Source organism: Trachemys scripta, chromosome 9, assembly GCF_013100865.1.
Source record: "Trachemys scripta elegans isolate TJP31775 chromosome 9, CAS_Tse_1.0, whole genome shotgun sequence".
In the NCBI taxonomy this organism is placed as follows: Eukaryota; Metazoa; Chordata; order Testudines; family Emydidae; genus Trachemys; species Trachemys scripta.
The window spans coordinates 10865521-10889558 of record NC_048306.1 but is presented as its reverse complement, the minus strand read 5'-3'; the positions used below and the strand labels follow the sequence as shown (position 1 = coordinate 10889558).

At 41.2% G+C, this 24038-nt stretch overlaps 1 protein-coding gene across 7 annotated transcripts in view; it reads right to left on the bottom strand.

The window, feature by feature from the left end:
• Positions 1–24038, bottom strand: part of MTMR1 (myotubularin related protein 1) — a 60547-nt gene that overhangs the window by 19903 nt on the left and 16606 nt on the right. For 3 of the 7 annotated variants that reach the window (XM_034780640.1, XM_034780633.1, XM_034780636.1), the window contains 11 exons: positions 22448–22501; positions 19596–19671; positions 18011–18105; positions 17659–17766; positions 17144–17245; positions 14825–14908; positions 13984–14133; positions 12749–12937; positions 11405–11590; positions 8011–8217; positions 2070–2162 (listed from right to left, as the gene is read on the bottom strand). In XM_034780640.1, coding sequence (XP_034636531.1) covers positions 2070–2162; positions 8011–8217; positions 11405–11590; positions 12749–12937; positions 13984–14133; positions 14825–14908; positions 17144–17245; positions 17659–17766; positions 18011–18105; positions 19596–19671; positions 22448–22501 — 1344 coding nt within the window. The remainder of the gene's footprint in view (positions 1–2069; positions 2163–8010; positions 8218–11404; positions 11591–12748; positions 12938–13983; positions 14134–14824; positions 14909–17143; positions 17246–17658; positions 17767–18010; positions 18106–19595; positions 19672–22447; positions 22502–24038) is intronic. The other 4 variants (XM_034780634.1, XM_034780637.1, XM_034780638.1 and 1 more) reach the window with 2 other exon arrangements.

Here is a 24038-nt window from a genome sequence, read left to right as displayed (position 1 = left end):
AGGCAGCAAGGGAGATCACAAAAATAGAGAATTCTGTTCTGAATTAACTGTCTCCCTGAAGGATTTTTGTTCCTTCCAGATGTTTAGAACTAAGTTTTTTCTGCTGGGTACTTGCTCTAGGCTTTCCTCAGAGGCAGAGACAAAGTTTTAAATGTTTTTCCAACCATACTGCAATAGCATATGAATACCGAAATATACGTGTATACAAAGAGTGGGAAATTCTCTAGCAGGAAATCTTAAAATATTTTATGAAACTTTGATACCAATGAATTTACAAGAAGCCTTTTCAAAAAGATAAGCAGGATTGGAATGGAGGATTTGGGGGACAAGGGACAGGGGAGGAGGGCTCCTGGGATAGAAAGCTCTTAATTCCACCTTATTCTCCTGCTACACCCCCCATCATATGTTGCAGAAGGTGGTCTTGCAGGAACAGTTTCTTTGTATTGTTACAGGAGGAAAGAGGCAGATGTCTACTATGCTTCAGGGGTCAAACGTTTTAAATTAACTTGGAAGCAAGGCCTTAGTTTGGACAACTTGATTTAGCAGCTCCAGTCAAGCCCAGTGTATAGAAGAATGGAAGATCCTACAAGAAATTCTAATCTATATTGAAGTTTATTTCCCGTGGAAGTGTAAGTAAGAGGAAAACTAGGTCTGTGATGGGTCAAGATAATGCACCTGTACAATTTTGTTAGGACCGTAACATTATGATATCCCCAAAACTACCCCCTTCAAAAAGGATCTTCTCCCAATTGTGATGTAAAGCTTGTGGTGGAAGGATGAAAGCATATTTGAGCAGGTAAATATTGGAGTATATGTAAATTAGGAAATATTATTACACACATTTTAACCATGCAAGCATGTTTTTGAGACAACTAGATAAGTAGGTCCTCCCTGATTCACAGTTAGATTTTATTTGTGCCATTTTTAAAATACAGATAATCTCTTGTGAACATACACTGACTGCACTGGTGAAACAGAAACAAAGGTACTTTGCCCTATTACTTCTCACTCATTTAATCAAAGAATTCTGGGAAAGAGAGGTTCTAGAAGAAAATCTACTTTCACTGAACTGTCAGGGTAGGCCACTGTGCATATTTATTTATTTATTTATTTAAAGAAAATCTAACTTTTGAATTTGCCGTCACTGCTTATTTTAGTTAGGTTAAAAACAGTTGGGTAAAAAGCCATTTGACGCTATATTAGTTTTCCCTTTAACCAAAATTTACAGAATTACATCTCTGCTTACTAATAAACTGAACGCTCAGCTTGCAAGACCTTACATAATATACAGTGGTCTAGTCACATCTGTTTCTAACCACTGCGAAAAGTAAACTTTAAGCAGGATGGGTTCAAAAAAGCAAGAGCCATTCATCTTATTCATTTTTCAATTTAAAATGCTTTGAGGTAACTCAGTGCTTCGATTTGCAGAAATGCACATTAAACGGTCTATTTAGAACACAAAGAAATGCCTGGCCATTGGCTTCACATCAGTATTTCTACACTAGCCCATCTCACATCTCTTCTAGATGAAAAAGTAGTACTAACTGTGCATGAAATAATGGGTTTGTTCTTCCTCCAGTGTATGCAGTAGACCAGGGGTCGGCAACGTTTGGCACGCGGCTTGCCAGGGTAAGCACCCTGGCGGGCCGGGTCAGTTTATTTACCTGCTGATGCGGCAGGTTCGGCCGATTGCGGCCCCCACTGGCCGCGGTTCGCCATCCCGGGCCAATGGGGGTGGCGGGAAGCCGCAGCCAGCACATCCCTCGCCCGCGCAGCTTCTCGCCGCCCCCATTGGCCCGGGACAGCGAACCGCGGTGAGTGGGGGCCGCGATCAGCCGAACCTGCCGCGTCAGCAGGTAAATAAACTGGCCCGGCCCGCCAGGGTGCTTACCCTGGCGAGCCGCGTGCCAAACATTGCCGACCCCTGCAGTAGACTACCCACAGTTAAAATTCTTTAACTAAAATTTAAGATTATGCACATTTAAGGAAAATATGGCTGCTTGTATGGATCAGTATTTCAATAAAAAGGCTGAAGACATCCCCATGAATATCCTATTAAATTTACTTACCTGCTTCGTCATTTGCCAAACACAATCAAGGAACTGAAGGAAAATGGGAGACCTGTCTGCATCAGCATGGTCATCATCTCCATGGCCTACTCGCTGAAAAACAGATGCTTTCATTTCAGTCAAGTCCATTTAAAGCAGTAACCAATAACGCAAGTTCTGCAAATATCTTAGGCAGGTTCTTAAAGGATTGTGATCAGCATACCTTTCTTCAAGCTAAACTCCACCCTTCCTATAACTAAAACCCCGCACCAGAATTGATTCACAAATATAGTCGTATAGTCTGGCAGAATAGGAAGGCACCCAGTCCACAAAATTCACACATTTTCCAATGGTCTGAGAGACATTAAACTTATTTTTAAAGTGGACATCGCACTAAACCCCCAAATGCACTTCTTGATTCAAAGACTCAACATAAGGACATCTGCTTCTTCTTGCATAAGAGGAAAGAATAAATAGTTCAGAACTGCAGGAGATACATCCTCCACTTCATTTCCACAGAGGAATGGATTTAGGGAATCTGGCGTATTATTATGCTGAATCAACTATGCAGAAACTATGACTATTCCATACCCACTCGCCATAACCAAATGTTACTACAGCTACATCTCCAGTTCAGAAGGTCATATACAGCACCACAATCTTTTAATATTCCTGCTCAAGCTATTTTTTCCCCTTTCTTTAAACACTATGGCTGTGAAGTGGGATGATGACTTCAGTGATTTTTACCTATATGATAGCCATAGCTTTTTCCTTTTCATTTTCCCCAAGTAAGATCTGTTCATGTAAGGCCTGGTCTACACTAGGCGTTTATGTCGAAGTTAGCGCCATTACATCGAATTAACCCTGCACCCGTCCACACTGCGATGCTATTTAGTTCGACATAGAGGTCTCTTTAATTCGACTTCTGTACTCCTCCCCGACGAGGGGAGTAGTGCTAAATTCGACATGGCCATGTCGAATTAGGCTAGGTGTGGATGGAAATCGACGCTAATAGCTCCGGGAGCTATCCCACAGTGCACCACTCTGTTGACGCTCTGGACAGCAGTACGAGCTCGGATGCTCTGACCAGCCACACAGGAAAAGCCCCGGGAAAATTTGAATTTGAATTCCTTTTCCTGTCTGGCCAGTTTGAATCTCATTTCCTGTCTGGACATCGTGGCGATCACAGCAGCACTGGCAACGATGCAGAGCTCTCCAGCAGTGATGGCCGTGCAGTCTGTGAATAGAAAGAGGGCCCCAGCATGGACTGATCCGGAAGTATTGGATCTCATCGCTGTGTGGGGCGATGAGTCCGTGCTTTCTGAGCTGCGCTCCAAGAAACGGAATGCAAAGATCTATGAGAAGATCTCTAAAGACATGTCAGAGAGAGGATACAGCCGGGATGTAACGCAGTGCCGCGTGAAAATCAAGGAGCTGAGACAAGGCTACCAGAAGACCAAAGAGGCAAACGGACGCTCCGGATCCCATCCCCAGACATCCCGTTTCTATGAGGCACTGCATTCCATCCTCGGTGCGGCCGCCACCACTACCCCACCACTGACCGTGGACTCTGAGGATGGGATATTGTCCACGGCCGGTTCCTCGGACATGTTAGCGGACGGGGAAGATGAGGAAGGAGATAAGGAGGACGAGGCAGTCGGCAGCGCTCACAACGCTGATTTCCCCGACAGCCAGGATCTCTTCATCACCCTTACAGAGATCCCCTACCAACCCTCCCCAGCCGTTACCCCGGACACAGAATCTGGTGAAGGATCATCCAGTAAGTGTTGTAAACATCTAAACATTTATTTTTAACAGAACAGGAATATTAACAATTAAAAGAATGGGTTGTTCATGATTAGTTTGCCCTAGGCACTTAACGGTTCAGTCATGGGCAGTGCAAGTTTTGAAAAAAAATCTAGCAATGTCCGGTTTTCCGTGATTGTCCTGCCCAAGCCGCTCTACTGTTTAGTCCCTGCTACTGCAGCTAGAGTAAGATGCGGTCTATATGTGCAGGGATAGAGCAGTAATCCTCCCGGGACATCTCGATGAAGCTCTCCTGGAGGTAATTGGAAAGCCGTTGCATGAGGTTCCTGGGGAGAGCGGCCTTATTGGGTCCTCCGAAGTACGACACGTTGCCGCGCCACGAGACTATCAAGTACTCGGGAATCATTGCTCTGCACAGCAGGGCGGCATACGGCCCTGGTCTTTGGAGGCTTTCCCGGAGCATTCTCTCTCTCTCGCTGTCAGAGATCCTCATCAGGGTGATGTCGCCCATGGTGACCTGCTTTGAATTAGGTAGGGGAATGTTAGTGTTGGGACTGCTTGCTCGTTCCTTTACAGAACTGTAACCGCTGGTTTGCAGCCACGCGGTGGAGGCGGGAGAGGGGCTGCCGAAAGGGATCGTTCCTGGGGACAGCCGCGAGGGGGTGGGACAGGGGCAGAGTTCCCGCTTGCCGGATTGCTGGCAGCAGGTACTGACATTGCTTTAAATGTGAAATGAGGCCAGTGGTAATATAAAAGTTTTAAACTGCCACAAGTCTACGGCTTACCATGTCTGCCTGCAACAGAAATTCCGTTGTGCTGCCCCGCTTCTCAAATGTGCTGTGGAAGACCCCAGGCACTGAATGCGAAGGCCGAGAATTCGACCTTGTGCTGAGTGCGCATGTGATAGGTGCTGTGCATGGTCTTGTTCACAGAGAAAGACTATGTTCTTTGTTCACAACTACATTTATCTTTCTGAGGAATTCACTCCCTTTTTCCCATTCCCACAGCCACATCTGCGACTGTCTCACAACCTAGCCTGGCATCACACTCCCAGAGGCTAGCGAAGATTAGGCATAGGAAGAAGAGGACACGGGAGGACATGTTCTCTGAACTTATGGCCTGTTCCCAAGCCCAGGCAGCACAGCAGACCCAGTGGCGGGAGAAATTGACCCAAATGCAGCAAGCAAACATGGATCGGGAGGAGAGGTGGCGGCAGGAAGACCAGCAGGCGACTCAAACGCTGCTTGGACTACTGAGGGAGCAAACAGACACGCTCCGGCGCCTTGTGGATGTTCTGCAGGAACGGAGGCAGGAGGACAGAGCCCCGCTGCAGTCCATCTCTAACCGCCCTCCCCCGCCACCAAGTCCCATACCCACCTCACCCAAAGTGCAAAGAAGGAGAGGCGGCAGAGTCCCTGCTAACTCTCACTCCACCCCTGCAGAGAGCTCTAGTAGCAGAAGGCTCTCATTCCCCAAAACTTGAAAAGTTCTTTCCTTCCCGCCTGACACAAGCCCCCGTCCAAGTTTCACCTCCCAGTTCCATGTGTAGTTGATAATAAAAAATACGTTCATGTTAACTACTGTTTCAATCATGTTCTTTTGGAGGAGGAGGGGAAAGGGGGTTGGTAATTGGACAGGACAGTCACCTTTGGCAGGGTACATAGGCGGGGGCAGGCACAGCAGCAGGGCACATACACAGTGCAGTGATGCAGTGACTAGTTACCCTGGTTAGTCTGGGAGGTTGTTTTCATGTTATGTGGTGGGGGGTGGGTTGCTCTGTGACTTTGTGGCGGGGGAGGGCAGTTACAGATCTTAAGCGGCAGTCCTTATGCAGGATCACAGAGCCATGCAGCAGGGGATCTGTAATCGTCCTCCCCCTGCCACAAAGTCACATAGCCCCCCCATACACACAGTCCCGATCAGGAGGGGTGACAGGCTCCGTTGAAACAACCATCCCACCGCAGCGGAGCCCGTCAATCCTTGAGTTTAGAAGCTTCATTCGCGTCACTACACTACACCCGCTCCGCACCACAGTCTGCGTCCCAGTTTTAAAAAATTCCCGCGAAAACAGTATTAAAAAAAACGGTGTGCATTAACAAAGTAGAACTATTTTTATTTCGAAACGTGTGTTGGAAGGGGGTGAAGGGGGTATGTAACTGGGTAGGATAGTCAACATTAACTGGGTAAAGAAACGGGGGCAGGTTCAGCTTCTCTGTACACAAACTTAAAAGTCACAGGTTACCCTGCTCACTCAGGAACTTTGCTTTCAAAGCCTCCCGGATGCACAGCGCTTCCCGCAGGTCTCTTCTAATCGCCCGGCTGTCTGGCTGAGCGTAATCAGCAGCCAGGCTATTTTCATCAACCTCCCACCCCGCCATAAAGGTCTCCCCCTTGCTCTCACAGAGATTGTGGAGCACACAGCAAGCTGCTATAACAATGGGGATATTGGTTTCGCTGAGATCACAGCGAGTCATCAAGCTTCTCCATCTCCCCTTGAGACGGCCAAAAGCACACTCCACCACCATTCTGCACTTGCTCAGCCGGTAGTTGAAGAGTTCTTTTTCAGTGTCCAGGGCGCCAGTATAGGGCTTCATGAGCCAGGGCATTAGCGGGTAGGCTGGGTCCCCGAGGATGACTATAGGCATCTCCACATCCCCAACAGTTATTTTGTGGTCCGGGAAGTAAATACCTTGTTGCAGCCGTCTAAACAGACCAGAGTTCCTGAAAACACGAGCGTCATGAACCTTGCCCGGCCATCCCACGTAGATGTTGGTAAAACGTCCCCTGTGGTCCACCAGTGCTTGCAGCACCATGGAAAAATAGCCCTTTCGGTTAATGTACTGGGTGGCTTGGTGGTCCGGTGCCAGAATAGGGATGTGAGTTCCATCTATGGCCCCACCGCAGTTTGGGAATCCCATCGCTGCGAAGCCATCTATGATCGCCTCCACGTTTCCCAGGGTCACTACCTTTGGCAGCAGTACATCAACGATTGCCTTGGCTACTTGCATCACAACAACCCCCACGGTAGATTTGCCCACCCCGAACTGGTTCGCGACTGACCGGTAGCTGTCTGGCGTTGCAAGCTTCCAGAGGGCTATGGCCACTCGCTTCTGTACACTCAGTGCAGCTCGCAACCGGGTGTCATTGCGCTTCAGGGCAGGGGACAGCAACTCACAAAGTTCCAGGAAAGTTCCCTTCCGCATGCGAAAGTTTCGCAGCCACTGGGATTCATCCCAGACCTGCAGCACTATGCGGTCCCACCACTCAGTGCTTGTTTCCCGTGCCCAGAATCGCCGTTCCACGGCATCAACATGACCCATTGCCATCGTGATGTCCTCGGCGCTGGGTCCCCTGCTTTCTGAGAGGTCTGTGCTACTCTCAGACTTCAGGACATCACCGCGGTGCCGTAGCCTCCTCGCCTGACTTTTCTGCATCTGCCTCAGGGAAAGGTGTATGATAAGCTGCGAGGCGTTGAGAGCGGCCACAACTGCAGCGATGGTCGCAGCGTGCTCCATGCTCGCAGTGCTGTGGCATCCGCGCTGTCAATGACTGGAAAAGTGCGCGAACTGATTTCCCGCCGGCGCTTTCAGGGAGGGAGGGCGGGAGTGATGGACGGATGACGACAGTTACCCAAAAGCACCCTCGACACATTTTGTTACCCAGAAGGCATTGCCGGCTACACCCAGAATTCCAATGGGCAGAGGGGACTGCGGGAACTGTGGGATAGCTGACCACAGTGCACTGCTTCGAATGTCGACGCTTTCACCGTTAGTGTGGACTCACAAAGTCGAATTACTGTCCTTAGTGTGGACACAGACGTTCGACTTTGCAATATCGATTCCAAAAATTCGATGCAAGTAAATTCGAACTACTCTCGTAGTGTAGACAAGGCCTAAGTTTTTCACCATGCTCTGCAATCCTCCCCTCCTCCAGAAATGTCTCGATATTTGTCTTGTGCTATTGGCTTCAAACTCTGTTCCTCTTGTAAACTTTATATTAGAAAATTGTTGTGTATTAATATTTCACACATGGCATTTTCACATCAACAGAACACTAAATCGGTCATATTTCTTTTTCTTCACATACTGCAAGAACTTTATTCTAAATGTTGCAAAATACAGGGACAAGCTACCTGACCCAAAAAAAAAAAAGAGCTTTGAAGGAGATAAATTTTTTATTAATTCTTTCAACTTACCATTGCAAACCTATGTCCAAAACTTATCCATTCTTTTTCTATAAGAGCTTCAAATCCTTTGATAGTCCTGTAATAGCTGTCCAACATGAGCATGGCTAAAGAGGTGAGCTGGGCTGTACGATCCCAGCCGTCACTGCAGTGTACAACAACTGATGTTTTACCAGATTCAATTTTATCAGCAATTCTTACTGCTCCAGCAAGAAGCATCTTTAAAAAAAAAAAGAAAGTAGCATGTTAAAATGTCACATCAAGCCAACACTTTGTAGTAAAGACTTGTTATTCTATTCAGTCCTAGGATGTTATATTTTAAAATTAGAATTCAAACCGGATTATGTGTCCAAAAATACTCTAAATTAACATTAGAATCTCCTGAAAATCTGTTCATAAAAGAAAACATTCAGATATACTGTAGACTATTCAGTAGAAACGTTACTCAAGACTACAGAATTAGATCAATCCTTTTAATAAATTCAGTTATCTTGCAAACTATTATCATCTTTCTTCCTCAGCATTCAGTTTTCAACCAGTAAGTACAGCTAATCAAACCTATAGCAGGTTATTGCGCAGCCCAGACAAGAAAAGGGATGTGCTTGCTTGCTGATCCCTTGCCCTGATTTGTTGGTGCATGGAGTAGACATGATGTTCACATAGGAAACAGGCCTTTATTTCTACTAGTAATAACTTGGTTCAGAAGTCAGAGTGGCACAAGACGGTAGCAACTCATGTGAGCATTACACTTATTTTTTTCCAATGAAAGTCCTTCTATTGATTTCCTCAGTCATGTTTGATGGCTCTTCAATTGTTTAACTTGGAGTATTCTCTCCGGCACAGATTTGTGTCCACCACGTGATTCCTGAAAGCACGGACAACTATTTGAGAAACAGCTAGAACTAGGGCCGTTGGAAGGGCTCCGGACTTTGGATTCGGACATCAGCAAAGCCAACTCTGACATCAGTAAAGGCAATCTAATGAGACATTTGACATCTGTTTCTTCTAAGGCATGCAAAGACACTTCCAAAGCTGGAAAGCCTGCATCCACTGGAGCAACTGTGCATTCACAGGACACAGTCTTGAAAGCCATTCAGGCTTCCTAGACAAAGCTACATAGATTTTGTTCTTTTATGATTAAACTGAAGGATGCAACTACTGCAGATCAATGTTAAAGCTTGTGTTAGTAAATTAAAAGGCTTGCAATTTAAGCTGGTTAGTCCTAAAGCTTTCACATGTTTATTAAGTCACAGACAATGCATTACTGCACTGAAAAATTATAAATATTACAAAAAGTCATCTTATGTTGTTGGATCTTTGAAAAGGAATGGAAAAAAGACAATTCACGTGACATAAGTATAGCAGCACTCTATGCCCTAGAAAGATCACTGAGAGTGGTACTCATGCCAGCCAAGCATTACTGCAGAAAACACAGCTGGGGAAAGGATAGACGCAGGCAGTGAATAGAAAATGGGAGAAGGAACAAAAGCTAGGTATTAGTATAGCAACACCTTGTAGAATGAGGTGGGGCATTTTGTTCCACTTTGGACAAATGATTCATTTGTAAAAATTTTAAAGAAACTAAAAATTATTTTTTCCATAAAATACTTTTTATGTTAACTTCTCTTTCAGTATTTGTAACTTACCTATCATTGTGGTAGCTGAACACCACAAAGGGCTGGTCTACACTGAAAACTTACATTGGCATAGCTAGGTCTCTCAGGGGTATGAAAAAGCCACATCCCTAAGAGAGAGAGTTGTGCCGATCTAACCCCCAGTGTAAACAGTGCTAGGTCGACTGAAGAATTCTTCCACTGACCTAGCTACTGCCTCTCGGGGAGGTGGATTAACTTCACTTGCTATAGTGAGTCTACCCTACAAACTTACACCGGTATAGCTACATCACTGAAAAATCCACACCCCTGAGCAAGGTAGCTATACCGACCGAACTCACAGTGTAGACAACACTATGTTGAAGGGGGAGCTTTTCCTGTTGACATAGCTACCACCTCTCCTATCAGCGTAGTACAGCGGTGCAGCTGCACCGATATAGCTTCACCACTATATGTACAGATGAGCCCTTAGTGTCTACACTGAACTGCTGAAGCTGTGCCACCGGAGCATTTTAAGTGTAGACATAACCAAAGTCTCTTACAATTAAGCTGCAGTTAGAGTCAGCACCAAATAAGTTGAAAAATTGTGAGCATCCTCTGTATTCAGACAGAATTTTTTTAAATCGAGCTAAACATATGTCAACCGCTACCATCTTCTTCAGTCTGAAAATTCTCAGGGTACTATTCCAAACTTAACTATGAAATTGAGATTTCAGGGTCCAATCCTACCATCCTATTGAAACAGAAAGCTCCCACTGACGTGAATGGGAGTGAGATGTGATTATCTGGTCCACAGCAAGGTTTTTTTTTTTTTTTTTTTTAAATGGACAGTCAAACTTAAGCACCAAATTCATAAATTTGGATGGAAAAAGGCTTTTGGATTGTGAATATTTAATAGTTTGATAGGAATGGAAGATTTTAAACTAAATAAGAAAGTTAAGTTCTTCCCAAAATAGCAAATATTTATTTTACATTTTTGCTCCCTCTGCTGGCTTTTCTGTAGCAGTTAAGCTGAATTACCAGAGCTAAGATTATATGAATAATTTTGTGCACAACCCAAAGACGCTTTGCATGAGTCACATTTGATTTGAAGTTGTATAAAGCAAATTCCACATTAAATGCCATTCCATCAATATTTACCACCAAAAAGAAGGGAAAATAGTAGAGAAATCATCCATTCTAAAGCTTTTTAGAGGTTAATAAAACTTAGTAAAATTAAACATGATATGGATTGACTTATTTTAATGCAGTGTTAAATAATAAAAGGAGACTGTAATCCATACGGTAACAGGGACCAATCCATCTTCCATTGAAGTCAGGCCCACTGAAATATGCATGTCCACAAATGCTTAATTAATGGCATAGAAGGATGAGGAGGGCTGCTGTGTTTAAACATGAGGTCCCTCTGGTAGTTGTCCAAGTGGAATTTGAATTTCCCATGGCAGTTTTCCAAAAAGCAGGGATAATCCTGGTATCCTGGCCAACATTCACACTCTCAAGAAAACTAAGTGCTGTCCAGAACTCAATGTGATCCTACACGATCAATATTTAACTGATTACTTCCTAATACCTACAGTATGAAATACACAATATAGCATACATTTATATTCTATCTAATCTGAAATATTGTGTTCTAAATAAAACTTGTAAAACGGGTTACTTTTTAGGATTATCCTGACCAAAGACATAATAAACAGAGAAAGGATCTCTAGTGCGGTCTATTGAAACTCAAGCAAATACATTGCTTTAAAAGCAAAAAGCATGCAATGTCTTTAACATCTATAGTCTCTTACCCTTATGTATTCCAACCAGTGTGTTGAATCTACATTGGACAACCACCGGGCCTCATCAATCGCAGGATAAACTATCTCTTTCAGCTTCCGCAATGATTCTCTCATCACATGTATGTTATGTATTTCCAGAAAGACCAGCTCAGCATTTGGGTAGGCACTTTCACTTTCATATCCTCCACCTTTTGCCTGTCATTTAAAATTTTAGAGAGTTTCTGATAAGGTCCTGAGGGGTATTTTTGCTTTCTAGAGAGTTTTAGAGGCGGTTATTTTAGAACAAATGAAAACACATTTTAAGAAAAATAAAAACTGATGTTTAACTACTCCCAGAAGCTGGAAGTGGATGATAGGGGATGGATCACTTGACGACTACCTGTTCTGTTCATTCCCTCTGAAGCACCTGGTTAAGGTTAATTTGGACTACTACGTTCCTTCCCCTACCCCTATTTATTTTTCAGTACACTATTTCAGTGCACAATTACTTCAGTAATTGGTGCCATATACATAAGAAATAGCTCTGGGGACTCCATGTAGGCTTTTTCTCACTCCTCCCACCACAATCATTACCAGTACATCTCTACTTCCTACAGCAGGGGTTGGCAACGTTCGGCACGCGGCTCACCAGGGTAAGCATCCTGGCAGGCCGGGCCAGTTTATTTACCTGCTGACATGGCAGGTTCGGCCAATCGCGGCCCCCACTGGCCGCAGTTCTCCGTCCTGGGCCAATGGGGGCGGCGGGAAGCCATGGCCAGCACATCGCTCGCCTGCGCCGCTTCTCGCCGCCCCCATTGGCCCGGGACGGCGAACCGCGGCCAGTGGGGGCCGCGATTGGCCGAACCTGCCGCGTCAGCAGGTAAATAAACTGGCCCGTCCCGTCAGGGTGCTTACCCTGGCGAGCCGCGTGCCAAACATTGCCGACCCCTGTCCTACAGCTTTCTTCTGTTTACAAAACTGACTCAAACTGTAATAAACTCAACTGGTCCACGTCCAGGCCATTGCCCTACTTCTTTAATAAGTTACTATCTCGCCAGAAGGATTCTCTTACAATACAGGACAAGGAGCTAGGAACCGATAAGTTCAAATCTTGGCTCTGACAACACTTGTGACTACAATCAAGTCAATCTCGCTGCCTCAGTCTCCACCCAACTTTAAACTGGAGATAGCAATAACTCATAGGGCTGTTGCAAGAATTCGTTAATGCTGAGAGAATGCTTTGATACTATCTAAGTGCTTACACATAGATTACTTTATTACAAGAAGTGAACTTTTATGGAAAATATAAGAATAAAGTTTATTTCTCAGTACATGGGCAAAGTAATCTCCATTTTAACAATGATGACAACCTACCTTGTTTGTATCAGCCACACTGTTTTGTCTGGCATCAAAGATGATAAGTTTGTGCGACTGAGCATTGGCATCCATTATTGTTTGTAAGTATTTTTCATCTTCTTTGCAACGTTTGTCATTCGGGCCTATCAGTGGCTGGCTGCAGCGCGTTATAGTTGCCTGGCTCTCGGGGTGAATCCAGGATAACACCTGCGTTTAAAAAAAGTTAGTTTCCGGATAGTGCACCAACATCAAACTGACATTCCTTAGGGCAATTGGTCAGTCATAATAACCCATAGTACAACTTCCCAGTGGGGGAGAGAATGTAAATTTCAGTTAGAATAATTCATACCGCATACATTCAAAAGTGAGGTGATGAGAAAATAGCATGCAGTAAAAGACATGGTATCACTGGTCCCAAATTTAGTTAGGTTGAACCGTGAAGTAGTTCTAAACACTATGACTTTATTCTCTGTAGCATTCAGAAACAGCCTTAAATTTTACTTTTGACATACTTTCTATGGGCTTAAATACAGTAAGAGGGTTTTCTGGTGGGGAGAATGGGCAGCTACTTCCATATGGAGGTCTATGCAGTCAAGCATGAACATATCTCGCTCCTTCCTGCCCCAGGCAGGCACTACTGCAAGATGACTCATACCTTATGGACATCACATTAAAATTCCTCACTTTCTTTCTCCCTCCTGGGGTTGTCATTTCTTCTCTTAAGTTTACCTTCCCCATGCATAATATGGCTGCATTTACCGCCCTTTATATGAGCATCTGAGTAGGATAATCTCTACCAAGAACACTCTGCCATTCTCAGGAAGCCCACGATGTGGAGTCAGAGTGATACAACACACATTCCACCTCACCCCCAAACCTCATTCACCATGGGAGCAAGGGGGAGCACAACCTGACACTTTCAGTTCCCCACTAGTGTCGGACACTATCTTTGAACTAAAGTTCATTTCAGAGCTGTAAGCCGCTTGGCAATTACACTAACCCTGCAATAACTATCTTCATTAATTTTTTAAAAATTTCCTCCAGCTCCAAAACCAGTAACTGTATTTCTATACATTTTATACTCTCTCTCTTGTAGAAGGGAGCAGGCTAGCGGTCTCAGAAGCCTTTAAAAACCCTAAAGGCATTTCGAATCATCTCTTATAAGATGCATTACAAATATATTTCTTCTTCTTCAGGAAGTTACATTACAAATACAGAGAGAATTCATAATGAATTCTAGAAGCCTTACTTACTGGAATTCTGCCTTTTGCTCTAAATGCTGCCACTTTTGAGAGGTCATCATCCTTCACGCTGGTTGGCACAACGAAGATAGTAGGATATGTATCACAAAGTTCATAGGTGCTGTTAATTTTGGATATTTTCCAACTCTCATTGGGCAAACCCTGTGCAGAGACAAAACATTTATCCAATATTTTTAAAAAGTTAGATCTTTACGTGTGTGTGTTGTATAGTGACTCCAAAAAAGAATGATCCATTACATGTTTTTAAAAAACCATACCCACATTGTTCTGCCCAGTGTTTCAAAGGTTATGTGAGCAGAAGCATTTCTCCATATTTTGGTTAAAGATATGGGGTAGTATGAAGCCCCAAAGCCTATAGATAATTTAAAAAACAACAGTAATTTGGATGGGTTTGCACTAAAGTAAAAAATGGGCCTATAGTGAAATAGAAAAATTATTTTACACCAGGAAATTGATGGATTAAGGAGACCAAATTAAAATTATTCCTCTGTGTAACTGCTGTTCATATTTGTTTTTAAATGAGAAGATTACTTTTTCAGAACTGGTGCTTAAAATTAAGTCTCCAAATATGGATTTAGGTCCCTATATAAACGCCAAGAGACTTCCTCCAATACTGAGCACCTATAATCCCAACTGATTTCAATGGGACTTGTGGGGGCCTAACAGTACTGAAAATCAGGTGACTTGCCTTTAACTGTCTAGATATGGATTTAAGAGAGTAAGTTTAGGTATTCAGGTTTGCAAATTGTCTGTGAACATTTCTAAAAAAAAGTAAATTAGATTCAGAAGACTATCAAAATAAAATAAAAAGGTGATTACTTGTATAACCTACCTGCCGCTTATATTCTGCCATTGGATCATAAACTTTCCAGCCATTAACAGGAAATTTTTCTTTATAGCTGAATGCAAAAAGTGGCTGAAAGCAACAACGTAAAAAAACAAATTACTATGTAGTATTTAGCCATTTAGTAAACGAGAATTCCTGTAAACATGGTGAACGCTGAAAACGAAAGCCAGAAAAGCCGATTCAAGTAGTTTCCAAAAGACAAAATCTTACATCCAACATTTGTTTTACAGTAGTGCCTAGAGACCCCAGTCAAGACTGGCCTTCACTGTGCTAGTGATTGTTCAAACACAAAAGAAGAGACAGTTCCTTCCCCGAAGAGATTGTGTGTCTTGTCAATTCAGATAGCAAAGGAAACAGAAAGGTAAAATGACTAGCCCATGGTTACACTAGTCAGCAGTAAGGCCATGAATAGAATTCAAGCCCCATTACTCTCAGTCCAGTACCCTACCCATTAGATAATACTGAAATTGTCCACTATTTAATACTAATATGATACTGAAATTGTACAGCTAAAGCTAACAAGGCAACTATTGTTGAGTTATCTGGACAGTGAATTCAGGAAAGCACTTTAGCCTGGATGCACAAGAGGAGTTAGGCATTGTGACACTGAGCATCACAGCGCCAAACTTTTAGGCCCCTAGAAAATCGCTGCAATTCACAAAGCCTGAGTTAGGCACCTAGGCTTCCTATACAATGAATGAGGAGAGAGATGCTCCTGAAAATATGTCTGCAATAAAAGACCCACAACATAAGCACGGCTGGCCCTTGTCTGCTGACTTGGGCTCATGGGGTTTGGGCTGTACGGATAAAAATTGCAGTGTCGACATTCAGGCTTGGCCTGGAGCCCAGATTCTGAAACTCTGTGAGGGGAGGGTTTCAAAGCCTGGGTTCCAGCCCGAGTGTCTACACTGACATTTTTAGCCCTACAGCCCAAGCCTGTGAGCCCAAGTCAATTGTACCAGGCTCTGAAACTTGATGCATGGGTTGTTTTTTTTTTACTGCCATGTAAACATACTTTTAGCTTGCAATTCACAAAAGCCAGTCCGGTAGGCAAGTAGCTACCTAAGCTAGCCAATGGGAGATGCCAAGCAGAGGTTGTGTGTCCCTCTCACAGTGATACGCACCTAAGTCCAGGCAGTAGGGAAGCACTTATCTCTGCTAGCAAGTCACAGCCAGGAATTCTCTTCAGAGTTTGCAAGAAGCCCTGGGGGTGGGAGGATGGGGACAACTGGACTATAGGATATTCTGATGTGGGGCTCCTTCAGTCTCTCCTGTTGAAGCTGTTCCACTCTGGATAAATAACTGAAGAGTCACTGGAGCAGTAGGACTGGATCCTGGATCTCCCACCTCTTGGGTCTTCCACCAAGCTATGGAGTCACTCATCTTGTATGCACTCTCTTTCTCTGGCCATAATGATTCATTATTTATCCAGAGTTAAACAGGAGAGACTGAGAACAACCCATAGCCCAATGGTTAGAGCACTGCCCTGAGAAGTTGGCAGATCCTTGTTCAAATCCCTTTTCCCATTCAGACAGAGTGGGGACTTGAACCAAGAGTCTCCCACATCCCAGGTAATCACTGGGCTAAAAGTTATGAGGGAGTTCCCATAACTCCCCAGCCCCCAGTTGTTTTGTCTGAACTCAGCTAAGGAGCCCAATCAGATAGACGTCCTCACAGGGTATCTACCTAGGTGGCCGAACAACTATCTTCCCCAGTTTGTGAATGTCTGAGGTTTAGGTGAGAGATAAGCCACCAGCTGTCCAGAGGGAGGCAGCAGTGTGCATGCCCCGAGGCAGAAACCTAGGTGCCTAGGGACTGAGTGAGATTAGGCAACTACAGGGTTCAAAGGGGACTTTTGTGCATCACAGTGGCCCCCAAACTGGGTCTTAGGCACCTAACTCCTTTATCCTTCATTCTGAAATTCCCCAATTATCGGTTACAGACAAATGCTTATAAAAGTCAACAAACCCTGACCTCCATAAGCACTAACAGGCACAATTAACAATGTCAGGGCTATGTATGTGCAACACAAAACAAATCTCTTTGGAATAAAAGATGCCTTCTTCCATACAAAATGGAGGGCCTTACCCTGAAACCAATAAAGTCACTGTTTTCATTGGTAGCAGCACCTGGCTCTCAGTTCTGTAAATTACTGAAATAAATAAGTCAAGCCAGAGTAATCTGAATGCTCCATGATATCTAAATCAACAATTTAATATATTTGTTATGCAGTATTTTCTTATTTCCCTACACTTCCAAAAAGAAGACAGAGGCAGGCAGACCTCTCCTCATTTTAGTACTTACCAGCCCATTAGAAAGAGGAAATGCTTGCGTTACGAGGTTTTCAAATATTTCCAGTCTGCTCTGTTCTTCCTGTTTATAGGCAAGCCGCAAGTTTCTCATATCCTGTCAGAAAATAAGCCAAACTCTCTTACACGTTGATAAATTAAAAAAAATTGAAGCAGTTACAAAGCGGACTGAAACCAAGCACTGGCTACTGACATTAAGGCAAATCACATTTTCTAACCCTCATAGTCATTAACAAAATTCTGTTCTAAAATGAGACTATTGGGAGCACCAGGATGCTTCAATATGCTACTGAAGTAGGCATTATACCCTAGAATTCACCAAAGGGGTGAAACATTTCTTGCAAGTTTACTATCCAAATTACAACCAAACCCAGCATGCTTATGGGATCAGATAGGACAACAGCACAAGGCATTGTGGTTGCAGGTTCCCCTCAAGACAAAAAAGAAATTAACGCAATTAAACAGTAATAGATAGGCATCCACTACATTTCCTAGGAATTCATTCTGTACCTTGCAAACAATTTCTATACCACAGGAGTTGTCTCCATGGCTCTGCACTCCAATCTTTTCAACTCTACTTATTACTCCAAGGGGAACATCAAGAACAAAATGTGGATCCTGAAAATTGGATAAAAAAAAAAAAAAAGATGAAACATTTTGTAATTGCAGTGGGAAATATATGTAACCTAGTACAATTCATGTCAAATTGTGTGTTGTACTAGTCTTTTATAGTTCCTTTTGAATTGATTGCTGTGGAACTTTACATTTAATTTAAACTAAGTTTGTCATCTTCTGAAAATCTACTTCAGCAAAGAAGAGATTCTAGCTGGAAGAAATATGCAAATAGATCTTAAAGTCTCACCCTCTCAACATTTTTGAAATACATTTTGAAGTCTGTCACTGTCAGTGTACCGCTGACTGCTCCCATAAATGGACAGATATACATAACATCTTTAGCTGGAAAAAAGACACAAATAAAAGTTCCATTTTATTATTGTAGTTATTTGTGGTATAAGAAACTCTTTATAGAAAAACAAAAATGTTATACAAGAAACCTCCTATAGTTCCAACTTACTAGAGATCTTTGAGTCTTCTATATGAAATTATTTCAAAACCACTATAACTGACCTGCTACTCTCAATTTTGAGTTGAAAGAAAAAATCCTCTGCATTTTTAAAAAGGTACTTTACAAAGAGAATGATCAAATTCTTTGGTTCTAAGCAATATGTGCTAAATCCCCACCATAAACCAGCCTAAGAGAATGGTGAAGTGACATCAAGCATTGCTCCTTACTATACAGAATGGCGCTATGCTATACAGAATGGATCTATGCTATACAGAATGTTTTTGTGGGGAGTCTATGAAATGGCATACAGATATTTTATGTAACAAGATAAATAGTCTTTTGTCTTTCTCCAAAGTTGCCAGTTTGTTGTGTCTTATATTTAAGAAAACCAGAGTGGCTTGAAATAATAACTATTTATCCTGTAACCATCCATATGTGAGTTCTGTACACATTTCATCTACTTAAAATCAGAATTCGAGGAGCCCCAAAGTCTTCATACTGCAGAAATACCAGGCTGCCCCATATTTATCTCCCTTTTTCTGATAATCACAACAGTGAACAGCATTCTCTGCTCTTGTTGCACCTTACATTAGTAAGGTGGGAAGGCTCATGTGGCAAGCAACAGTCATCCTGAAACTAACGCTCAAGTGAGCTGCTCAAGTAATATGCCTGAGCAAAGATTATGTCCAAATCTGGGTTTTGCATACCTTTTAAAAAATAATTTCTACATTTCAGTAGAATAAATAGTTTCCATTTACTGGTTTCACATAACTGTACTACTTGTATCAAACAAAACACCTCAAGATCAAACTATGTTGCTTCACAAAAACTAAACCTAAGGCCTTCTATTTTGCACATACTTAAACAGAGTGGGTTCATATACAATTATCAGATTTCCACAGATAATCTCAGGTTTTGGGAGCAGTTTGAAAAATCTGTCATTAAGACTGTATCCCAGGGGTCGGCAACGTTCAGCACGCGGCTCGCCAGGGTAAGCACCCTGGCGGGCCGGGCCAGTTTTATTTACCTGCTGACGTGGCAGGTTCGGCCGAATGCAGCCCCCACTGGGAATGAATTTATGATCTATGGGGACATTTTGAGTGCCCATGCATCGCCCACCCCACCTTGCTAATTTGTCTATGTCGATCAGCTGTTTGTTGAAATAAAATACCACACAGATCTGTTTGCACTATGTTGAATTGATTTACTTACAGCATAGCACTAGGGTTTGAATAAGTAAGAAAATCCACAGCAAATTTGATCATTCAAGGTAAAATTATAAAATATAAATAGTAAGAACAAAACCAACATGGAAACCATTTGATTTTATCTTTATTCATAAAGTAATGATTTAATACTATAAACTCAAAACTACACATACCAATCGCTTTGATTGATTCTCCAGGAAAAAGTGGCGCCTCTTCCATCTGTGCCAGCTTGTTCCCATCCCTCAGTGCCTGGCAGAAATCCAAAACCATGAGTAAATCTCACATTCCATCTGCACACCATCGATACATTTTGCTGCAAAGTGCTTTTGCTAAGAGGTTATGGGAGCATGAGAATGTGTATCCTTTTTCCAAAGCACAACTGTGTTAAACAATGCTGCATTAGAAAACAGGGCTTGATATTGTAGGTAACAAAGTATTTATTATGCAGACATTTAAATATTAGTAACAAACCACTTACACAATGATTAGTTTAACGTGCTAGCTACATATATAGCGCACAAAAACGTGAGCAATACCATCAGCCCAAAATTAGGCCAAAAAAATTAGGCTAATCTTTATGTTTTTAGGTTATCATCTACTCAAGAATATTTTTAGGTTATCATCTACTCAAGAATGTTTTAAAGAAGTGTTTATTTAAAAGCATGTATATTCTTTATTTCTTAACACCTTAATTAAATGTTAGCTATTTTAATATCAAGGAGAATTGTATGAGAGAAGTTTAATTTATTTAGCATTAAAAAAATCAAATTATATGTAAAAAAAATATATCAGGCAGACAGAAACATTCTATTATACCCTACTTGACAAGGTACCATTGTTGAATTTATTATAATATCAGAAACAATGCACCACACCCTACTGGACCAGGTACCACTGTCGTAAGTACCACTTGGTCTTACAGAGATATTTTATAGAGATGATAGAACTAAAAATTCAGATTATAGCTTGATGTCACATTGTTTTCTAGAGAGTCTCAAAACCTGGTCAATAGAAATTCAGGGCTTGATTTTAAAGCTAATGCTCAGGTGAATGGCTTCCTCCTTAAATACTGCAACAAGGGGCCTTTAGTTTTCTGCTGACGTTTGCAATGTTCTGAAGAAGATTTTAGTGGAGATCCTAAGGGTTTACAAAAAATTTTATGACCATATCAAGGATGTTGGTGAGAGTTTAAGATTTCAATTTTAAGTGGTTGGTGTAAAAGTTAGAATATTTTACATTAGAATAGTATAAACAGTGAGCTAGTTTCACAGTATATAGAAACCTATACAGATACTCATCCCTTGTAACATATTTCTAACGTGCAAGCAAGGAAATAAGATTATTAGGGGTTTTCTTTATATTTTTAAACACAGACTTTTAACATTATATTGTTTTCTTAGCATAAATTTCTATGGGCTTTTTGTTTTTAATCTTGTCTGAAACTAGCAGAATTTGGTATCTAAAGCTCTATCACGGAACAAGGTGTAGTGTAGTAATCAATGGAACTACTCGGGTGCTTGAAGGTAAGCACGTGCTTACGTGCTCTGCTAGACTGGGGCCCAAGTGCGGTGCTATAATTTATATTTCATGACCTCTTATACAGTCACAAAAGCGCTACCGAGGCAAATGGTGTTTCCTTCCTGCACTAGACATAATATAACTCCTCCTTCGTTGTCAGAAACGTAACTTTTAATTTGAAAAATGACATCAAAATAAATCATTTTTGAAAATCATTATGGTATGTGGAATTTAAAGATGTATTAATTTCATTAGGAAATGCCAGTCCTGACTGATACGTTATCAAATTATATTTTAAAAATTCCTGACACATTTGTTTTTGAGAAAGAGCACTACAACTCAACCAAATGTAACATAGTGGTTGTTAAGTTGAGTTCAGAAGCAAATTAAAGTTGCATAAATTGGAAGTACATAATTTACCTCAGCCCCAGATAAATAATAATTTATGTACTCTTTATTAAAGAATGTATTATACAATGCATGTGTCCAATATAAAATAAAGAGTAGGAACAACATTTATATTTCCCAATATAACCAAACATTTTTAGACATACCGATATGTACAATGTTTTCTGTATAGTGCACAGAAGACCCATAAACATTTTTTGAATGAAAGTGAAAATATTCTTACAATTTACTATAAAGACACTTCACCTACTCAGTCCCACACAGAGGCACTTTTCTCTTGAAGTGCAGAAAATCTTCAGAAAAGCTTAATGAATTAGGGAAGAGTTTTACACTATACATGGCATGCAGGTAAGGCTAGGATTTTTTAACCAAATCTTTATAAAAACTTCAACACATTATTTCATACACAATCTGGTATGCCAAAAACTAAAGGTTATTGTTTTAGCAGTTAAGCATTGTATTTTGCTTTTCATTTATCAGAAGTTCTACATTTTAAGAGGGGGCTTTCCTTTAAATTCTATTTAAAGTCAGAGTTCAACTATATTACTGTCCAAGTAGTTTTCTCACAGCTGATTTTCTAGAAACATTTAGAATCACAGTTTATTTTCAGCAGAAGTATTTTTTCTCCCCCTAAAGAATCTATTCATAGCTAAGCTTTTGGGAGGTAATGTTGCCATCATTTTAGATTCTTATGCATGTTATTTGTTCAGTGCCTTAAAAATGTAATATTAGAAAACAGGTTTTTTTTTATAGCTACCCATTAATATTATTAAATTAAGGTGCAATAAACTTTTAATAAACCCTGAATCCAAAGAAAAGAACTTCAGAAGCAATGCATATTGCAAACTCCACAATGGTCTTCATGCTATCTCTGGCACTTCTCCCTTTTGGGATTAAAAACTCTGCTTGGGGAAGAGGGTTGTTTTCAGTTTTTTGGGGGTGGTTTGTTTGTTTTTAATGATAGGAGTTTAGAGGTAATATTCTAAAATTCTCTATTGCTCCCCAAAACCTAACAATGGATGATTTCTACCTACTGTAGATGGGTTATTGTACAGTAATTTACTACACAGTTAATGAACAAAAGATGAGTAAAACTTGCCACCTGATCAGCTTCTGCTTCAGAATGATAGCCATTGTGTCCATCCTGAATCTCCTGCATTGCATGAGACAGCAGTAGGGCAAAAGAGGGGTAATAGGAAAAAAACATGCAGACAACAGGTGAAAGGACAGAATCATACTTTTTAAAGAGACAGTAGATACCTGAACATCAACCTATTTATTCAACACCTTCCACTCTTTGCTTAAACTATTCACCGCTATTAGGCCCAGCTATGGCACAATATGAAATGGAATATTTATTTGCAGTCTCACAAAAAGACTCAGTGCAGGTATCAAAGAACGCAAAGTATGTACTGTCTTTTTAAAACAATCAACCGTATAGCAGAGAAAATGCAGAATATAAATTATGTACGCCACATGCTTAAAAATAGAAGAAATTGAGTATTGCTTGTTGTGGTAGCATAAAGGGAAAATTCATGCATTTTTCATTGAAGAAAAAATATTAATATTTTCCATATCCATTAGTATTCAAATAAATTAAAGCTATATTGTGTAGATCACATTTTAAATGTCCGTTTTTATGGTTTGATACATTTTTTCAGCAACTCCAATGTTACTGTCAAAAACATCTGTTAAAAATGTACCCAAATTACACCCAATAGCCAAAAGGTTCACATCTTTATGTACTTACACTTGTTGTATCATATTGGGATCTCTCTTATTATATAAATTAAATCATTTTAATAATAATAAAAAAATCCCTGTGTGTTACAGGCAAGAACACAAAAAGTCATTGGGTCATATGAAGGTGTTTTGTTTTGTTTTTTACTACTTTCAGTCAAAATTATTCTTCAATCGGCTTCCAAAATTAACTGGAATGAAACCACCATCATCTTTCACAGAGTTGGATTACATTCCAGATCAGTCCCAATTCACAAATGGAAAAACTTCTCATTTAACAGATAACACTTCTTATCCTAAGTCTGAAAGAAAGACAGTTTATATCTGCTTTGATAAATCTAATTTTAATCACTTCTATGAAACCCCAAAAGAAAACAAATTAACAGAAGGGGTTACATTTGTGGAAAACATAGGTTCCGTTGATTTTACATGCTTCTAAAAAATGTACAGTGCAACAGCCACCACTTTCAAATAACACAGGATTCCCAACATTTAGACCTTAGTGAATATAGTAGTTAGTTAAAGCTTAGGCCACAGAAATAGCTGAAGACTGTTTCTATATTTAAAGTCCAAAGAAAGGTGGATGCTGGAATCCCAGGAAAAGGAAAAACTGGAAGAAAGGCAATTGAGTTCTAAACCGACAGATTACGGATGACAGAAAGTATGCACAGGCACTGAAGATGGTTTCTCACCCTTGAACATTTACTGATAAAGGTGAAAAACCAAAGAAAACAATCAAGTTTTATTATTTTAATATATTTTCTTGCATTATTTCATTTCAATTACTGCTAGATTTGCCCTTGAAAATATTGACCTTTGTGTATTACAATTATTATACAAATCCAAGTAGCTTTCAGATGTGAAAATAATTGATTAGTCTCAAACCAGGGGATCAGGCTTAACTGATTCCCTTTAATAAATGCAAACCTTTGTTTGAATGACAGGGTTAA